Source organism: Nematolebias whitei, chromosome 11 (genome assembly GCF_014905685.2).
Source record: "Nematolebias whitei isolate Nwh7 chromosome 11, NemWhi1, whole genome shotgun sequence".
Classification (NCBI taxonomy): Eukaryota; Metazoa; Chordata; class Actinopteri; order Cyprinodontiformes; family Rivulidae; genus Nematolebias; species Nematolebias whitei.
The window spans coordinates 25,317,651-25,325,376 of NC_056508.1; the positions used below are offsets into that span (position 1 = coordinate 25,317,651).

The 7,726-nt window shown below is 38.8% G+C and overlaps 1 protein-coding gene across 1 annotated transcript in view; it reads left to right on the forward strand.

Moving 5' to 3' along the window:
* The window catches only part of LOC119416867 (histone-lysine N-methyltransferase SUV39H1-like), a 20,781-nt gene that overhangs the window by 7,048 nt on the left and 6,007 nt on the right, over nucleotides 1-7,726 (forward strand). The window contains exons 2-5 of the mRNA XM_037684057.1: nucleotides 162-307; nucleotides 2,615-3,274; nucleotides 3,814-3,960; nucleotides 6,736-6,865. Coding sequence (XP_037539985.1) covers nucleotides 162-307; nucleotides 2,615-3,274; nucleotides 3,814-3,960; nucleotides 6,736-6,865 — 1,083 coding nt within the window. The remainder of the gene's footprint in view (nucleotides 1-161; nucleotides 308-2,614; nucleotides 3,275-3,813; nucleotides 3,961-6,735; nucleotides 6,866-7,726) is intronic.

Below are 7,726 nucleotides of genomic sequence, written 5' to 3' on the forward strand. Positions count from 1 at the left end.
TCTCCCATCCTGCGGTGTCACAGATTCCAGTCTCCCATCCTGCGGTGACTCAGATTCCAGTGTCCCATCCTGCGGTGTCACAGATTCCATTCTCCCATCCTGCAATGTTTCAGAGTCCAGTGTCCCATCCTGCAGTGTGTATTCTTTCATCCTGCAGGAAGACTGCAGTCTTCCTTGTAAGCTGCCTTTGGATGAGCTGGAAGCATTGTGTCGCACAGAGAAGCTATATTGCCATGAGCTCGGAGTGAACAGAGCCAATGTTAATGAGTACGAGGTGGAGTACCTCTGTGACTACAAGAGAACCCAGGTATGATACCAAGATTCTCAGCTATGAAAGCTCACTGACATTTTGGTATTTTATGGGATAAAGCAGGTTATTAAACAATGACCTGAACTAACCTGCAGCACACCATATTAAACTAGTCAAAATGTCAGTGCTGTTCATTCTAATAAAATTTTTGAAAACGCGTTAGATACTGCAGAAAATAATTCATGAGGGCGACAAAGGTATAATCTGACACATTGTATTTTGCAGAACATGCACACACATTACATGCATATAACACATATAAAGTATGTACATTCAACACAAATTTATTTTCATTCCACATTCACATATAGACCGAGACACTGTCATCATCTGTGTGGTGGAGTTCATGGCCGGTGAGGCAGATTCTAACATGATGTCTTCACAGTATTTTTTAAGTATTTTTAATTTAAAAAAAAGTGTAGAGAGCAAGATAAGGTGTCTGTCCCTCTCTCTCTCTTGCTCTTCCCCTCTTTGTGTTTCAAATATATTCACTTCAAAGCTCTGTTGCGCGCTAGGGCATTAACAGAGTACTCGAGTAATCTACACATCGATTGCTAGGACATCTATCGAGGTTAAAAATGCAACGTCGAGTATCCGTAGTGACGTCATATTATGTGACCACCGTATGACCGTAGGGGGCGGTGTTGCACTGTTGCAGGTCACAGAATATGGTGTAACACTGGGTCCAATCCACCGAACCAGAACCAGCTTCCTCTGACCTTGTTTCACAAAAAAAAAGGCAAAAATATTAATCTCTAAACCTATAAAAAAAAATCTATAAACATATTAATCTCTAAAACTAAACTTAATGTGCACCACAGCTTGCGGTGGTGCTGGGTGGTCGACCCCCCCCCCCCCCCCACTGTTTTAAGTTTTGTTTTTGACGTGCTGCACGTTTCTTCACATTTGCAGTTTAATAATAATAATAATGTCATCACAATGTCAGCACTGTATGTTTCCATACAATGGCGAAATTAGTCTCTGCATTTAACCCATCCACCACCAGGTGGTGCAGTGGGCAGCTATTGAAATAACTAATAGTTTAGTTTTTCCTGACTTATTTGCAGTATGATAAATGGTAGGAGCATAATATACGCTCCAAATGTTTTGTTGGGTCTTTTTTTGTAAATAATTACCTTTGTTTGCGGTTTTATTTATTTATTTATTTGTTTTTGTATCTTGAGATCTATGACATCATCAAATACTCGAGTTCTACTCGGGTTTTATTATGTTAATGCCGAGTTTACAAATTATATACTCTTTCAGCCCCAGTGCGCGCAGTTCGTTTCGGTAGGTGGAGTGCTTGGTCCTGTCCTGTTTACGGGGCAGGGCGACCCGCTTGTATAATGGTAGGGGAAACACTGATGTATGTATTATGTACAATAGTCCCTCTGCTCAGGCAGCTGGGTAGGGTGGGCTGCAGGTGCAATGACACAATGCAATGAATGGGGATCTAGCAAGTTGTGTGTGAATAGGCGTCGTCCCCACACACACATACACACTTCCATGTTTCTGAGCCGAACTCTTCTTCGCTGAATTCATTCCTTGTTTCTCCTGCTGCTCCATCCTCAATTACGATCTCAACTGACTTCCATTCGGTGTGAAGCTGCATCCCCTGTCTGCGTAAGAAACGTCACTTTCAAAAATTGGGTTTTCACTTGGCAGCTGGGTAGTGGTAGGGCAGCTGACTGAGGACCAGAAAGTCACTGGTTCAATTCTCGGCCATGCCTACATGTTGTCTCCATGAGTAAGAGACCTAATCCCCTATTGCTTTCTGGGTGCTCAAATAGCTGTCCGCTACTCCACCTGAGTGTATCTCATGCAATAATTCAAATTCTGAGGACGCATTTTTAGGGGAACATGCATTGATGACAATGCATAGCACATTTATAAAATCCAACATGACCACCACCATATATATTTGTTGTACCTGGTCATATTTAAAATTGCTCCCTCCACTCACCAGAATCCGTGATGCTGAGCTGCCTCACACAATAAATTAAACTACTCTTCTACACAGTGAAACACCCACCCACTTGAATATCTTGCACCAAAAACATTAAGGTTTACTTTAATTCCATGTTCAATTCCAGTACAGAAAAACAGTAATCTCCAAAACTAAACATTCACTATTCAAATCCCTCAGTGACGGGACAGCGGGAGACTGCTGTTTTTGTCCTAGGTGAAGGATGGTCAGCTTGATTACAGTTCTTGGTCTTGTCTGGGTTTGCCTTTGCTAACAAGGTGATTCATGTAAGGTTATGTCTAGTTTCTGATCCAGATTTACCCTGTTGTGTTTTCCAGGTTGAAGAGTTCTACTTTGTAAAGTGGAAAGGCTTCTCTGACTCTGTTAATTCTTGGGAACCCAAGAGGAACCTCAAATGTCCAAAACTGATGAAAGCATTCCACCAAGACCTGGATTCTATCTTAAAACTCCAGAAGAGACGAGCCCTCCCCAAACGATTGGAAAAGAATATGTCTTTGTTCCTGGTTCAGAAAGCCAAACTACGTCAAAGTTTGCAGCAATGGGAGGCCGACTTGAACCAAACTAGTATTCACTCGGGTCGTATTTTTGTTTCAAATGAAGTGGACTTTGAAGGTCCTCCGAAAAACTTCACCTACATTAACAACTACAAAGTTGGACCAGGTATTGTACTGGATGAGATGGCTGTGGGTTGTGAATGTAAAAACTGTATGGAGGAGCCTGTGAACGGCTGCTGCCCAGGAGCTTCCTATCACCGTATGGCCTACAACAACAAGGGCCAGGTCAAAATCCAGCCGGGAAAGCCCATATATGAGTGTAACTCCCGGTGCAGCTGTGGGCCCGACTGTCCCAACAGAGTGGTTCAGAGAGGAATCCAGTTTGACTTGTGCATCTTTAAGACAGAGAACGGCAGAGGGTGGGGGGTCCGCACTCTGCAGCACATCAAGAAGAACACGTTCGTCATGGAGTACGTCGGAGAGGTGAGACGACGTTCACTTTTAATAAAAATATCTGATCTCATTGTTGACAAGTCAGGAAATATTCTGCAGCTTCACCTCTTCCACCCACGCTTTGATGTCAGGCTGGGGTTTGAACTGGCGACCTTTCGATCACAGGCTCGCCTTCTCTAACCTCTGCGCCACCACTCCGCTTCTTGATAAACGAAAACAATTTACAAAAAAACAGGTCCATTTAAGTGTTATATTTTGTTAAATGAAAAGATTAGAAAATGTAAATATTTGCCTAGCTTAAATAAATGTAAATTTAACAACTCTTAGAAAAATTTGTACCATTTAAAAATACATAAACGAGCATTCTCTTAAACATAAATTGTGTGCTACAGTCGGCTTGTAGCATCAGCTGCTGCATCTTCATTTTCTCATTGATTGTATAGACATGACCAATAGTATTTATTTATTTTTAGTTGGCATTTAATTGATCTGTCTCTAACTTAAACCCTGGGTTATAAACTTTTAGTAATGAAAGCTATGAAGAAATTGATGTCATATTTTCCTCTCAGATCATCACCAACGATGAAGCAGAGAAGAGGGGTCACCTCTATGACTGCCAAGGCTCGACGTACCTGTTTGACCTGGACTACGTGGACGATGTGTACACAGTGGATGCTGCTCATCTAGGAAACATTTCCCATTTTGTCAACCACAGTGTACGTATTGCTGTTCCCCCATGTCTCCTTGTATGGGGGGAAACTGGTGCTTTATGCTCAGAATGAGCAAGATTCTTAGATTTTTTTTTTTGGCCAGCTCCCTTTTTCCTGTTAAAAGTGTTTCCAAACTGAAATTCATGACTTTATGCATTTATGGCTGATGCAATAATTCATGAGGTTGGAAGGTTTTAATTAGAGCCCATCCGATATGGTAATTTTGGCTATTGCCAATATTGGGAGGGTGAGGCTAATGAATATAACCAATATAATGGCAGGAAATTTTTGAGTTTTGTCCACCCCCAAGAATCTAAGTAAACAGCTACTTTTAAATTTGTTTTAATACTTGAAGCCTTGAAACAGTCTTCCTAACGTGCGTTCACATTTTCTATCCTACACTATTCACCATAAAAGTTATCTGGTGTGTTACATAAATATAAATTAAATAAAGAAACGCCATTCCCTGTTCATTATTTAAACAGTAAGTCACGTATAGTGAAGGCTTAATTAGTATTGACCGCAGCAGTGGTTTTTTTATTATTTATTAATTATTTTTTTGCAGAGAAGTAAAGATTTCAAACAATGCATTTCACTGAGGACGACAAAGACAATATTACTAACACTGATATATTTTACCTCTACATTAGATTTATCATTCTGGGTAAAGTTTTACAAGGTAATAGCCTACGCTAGGTTATCTAAACGTTAGCTTGCTAACTTGAGAGACATGTAGCTAATGACAAGTGTGTTGGAGGATTGACGAGAATTTATTGTTGACTTTTTAATTTTACAGATCACTTACAATAAACTTACCGTGCTCTGTTCAGCAAAATATGCTACAAAGTATTGTTTCCTGTGCTGAAAGTGAAACTTAAGTGAATGGCAAAGACTTGAAAGTAGTCCGCATGCACCCTCTGCTGGATACATTGTACATCTACGCCTTTTGCAAGAAATGCTGCTTGTTCCCAGCATTTTAGATGTGAAAATTAGAAGTGTTTTTATCGGCACATAATGGGCCAATCATCGCAGATAGCTTTGCATCGCAGAAGCATCACATAAGCTTTGCAGAGAGTGGTGACAAAGGCTGCACATAAGTCTGTTTGAGTCAGCCTCCCCACCATCACAGACATCTACACCTCTAGATGAAGAGGGCCACCTGCATCATGAAGAACCCCACTCACCCAGCACACATTTTAACCCACTCCCCTCAGGAAGGAGGTTGAGAAGCGTTAAGTGTAGAACCACTAGACTGAGGAACAGCTTCTACCCTGAAGCTGTTAGACTCATGAATCTCTAACCAGAACAATCACTATGAAGAATCACATCATCTTGCTGCTGATCTGTTTCATGTTGCTGCTGATCTGTTTCATGTTGCTGTGTTCATTCGTGCTCATCTTCTTACAGAGACTCATGTTCGTGCTGCCGTTAGGTGTATCGTTTTTATGCTGTTGGTTTTTAGTGTATATTCATTAACATTTTTCTTAGTTCATATGTTAGATCTTATTACTATTTTTCTTTTACATTTTAATACTTTTGTTTGATGTAACTGGGACCCTGTGTGCATAATCTCAAATGACAAATAAAGAACCTTGAATCCTTGAACCTTGAGATACCAGTATGACCCCACACGCATATATCAGCTTAAAATATCGACCCTACTGATATATTGGTCGGGCTCTAGTTTTAATACGGCAGCTTACAGCCTCTGCAATTTTAATGTGAATGCCAACTGTCCTTCCCATGCTCATGACTTGTAATTAAAGACTTGTTTAATAAAAGTACTGTTTGTATTACCTAATTGTTTTAAGCAAGAATTTTAAAACAAATAATATCTTTAAAGAAAATCATGACAAAAGGGTTATTATAATCAAACTGAGTTAGTCAGGATTGCATGCCATGATGTTAAGCTAAATATGAAAAAAAGGGGTTTCATACCAACCATGTTGTCAGTATTAGTGTCAATATAATACACATCTAGTTTAAAAAAAAACAAAAGGCAAATTCAAAGAATATTGCAACTATCAGTCATTTTACACACCTAGTTGTTCCTAATGGTGCTTTTCCAGGTGGGTTGCTTTTGTAGACAGAACATCTACTAACACTCGGAGCGTCCCAGTGCTTGCTTCTGTCACTATAGATTTTATTTTAGGATCACAGATTAAAAACTACAATGACAGCTGGGTGAACTCATCTTTACTAACAGAACACGTGCTTTCCCCTTCACATTGATCCATAGAAACAATGAAAGTGGAAAGAAAAATTGACAAGACTAGCAGAACATGTTTCTGTTTTAAAGATATATTTGAAGAATATTCAAATAATAGACCAGTTGGACAGGTGTTTTACTTAAAATGCACATCTTTAATGTTGACAAATGAAACATTGCTTTTAGTAAAATAATAAATGCATCTTGGATAACTTTTTCTCAGGTGTTAACGGTTCAATAATTAATGTTCAAATAATAATTTTCCCTCCTCTTTTACTTGTAATTTCTTATGCTTAAAGTAAAGGTCATGTGACACTATAATTGTATGGAGTTCAGAAGTCTGCAGACTTTAATTCCAAAAATACAACACGGCAGCTCCAATAAACCAGATCCTTCAATTCTTGATAACAGAAAAGGGCTGGACATTACATCGTTTTTATATTTGTTGTCTTAAACTTGTTAAGTTTGCAAACTTCAGCTTATTTCATTGTACATATAGAAAATGTTTTCTGTTTACCTGTTTGATATTTAGAGTTACAGTTTAAACATCTTTTTTTTTTTTTTTTTTGCAGTGTAACCCCAACCTGCAGGTATTCAACGTGTTCATTGATAACATAGACGAGAGACTTCCCAGAATTGCTTTATTTTCTACACGAGCCATCCGTGCAGGAGAGGAGCTCACCTTTGACTACAAGATACAAAGTAAGTTCCTTTTATTTTACAAAGCCCTATAGTTTCAGGTACAAAGGCAGTTACGTCCTTCAGCTTTATGTTATTTGACTTGACTCTCAAATTAGAGATCTAACTAATTTAACCTGTTGAGAGTTTAAACTGGCCTTCTCAGATCAGAAGCAACTGAAGTTCAGTTATTTTGTTTTAAACTCTTTTGATGTGCCCAGTCATGAAGCCTTAAGAATCCACAGAAGCAAACTGAATAAAGGAGAATTTAAGGCTTGGAAATGACTTGATGACATATTTATTATTGTGTTATAATTTTAAGTAAGGTAATGTGAAACTTGTTTTATAAAAACTTGGTCAAACTGACTTTTTGCTCTGGCCTGTTTGGGTTAATGTTTTATTTTGTGACACGTTTCCCACAAAATAACAGGATCTTCATGAACCACAGGGTGTTTTGGTTCACATAAATCTGTCAAGTCTATACCTTGGTGTAAAGTCATGGTGCTTTTGCCTTTAAAAAGAGTAAAATGCTGGTAAATACAAGTAAAAGGCAACGGTTGTGGTGTATGCCATTTAGGGGGGACTGGGAGGCAAGCCCCCAGAAAAACATTTGAACATTGATTTACTTTTGCCTTTAGTTTAATTTTACTGCGAAAGAGCGAGTCCACGAATGTCAAACCGCGAAATAGCGAGGGACTAGTGTATGTATGTTGTCTGTTTGTAGGCTACACAGTAGTCCCTCGTTTATCGCGGGAGATCCGTACCCTGAAGCCCTGCAATAAGTGAAAAACTGCAAAGTAGGGATACAAGTACAAGTAGTAAATAATAGTTTATTTTAGTATATATATATATATATATATATATATATATATATATATATATATA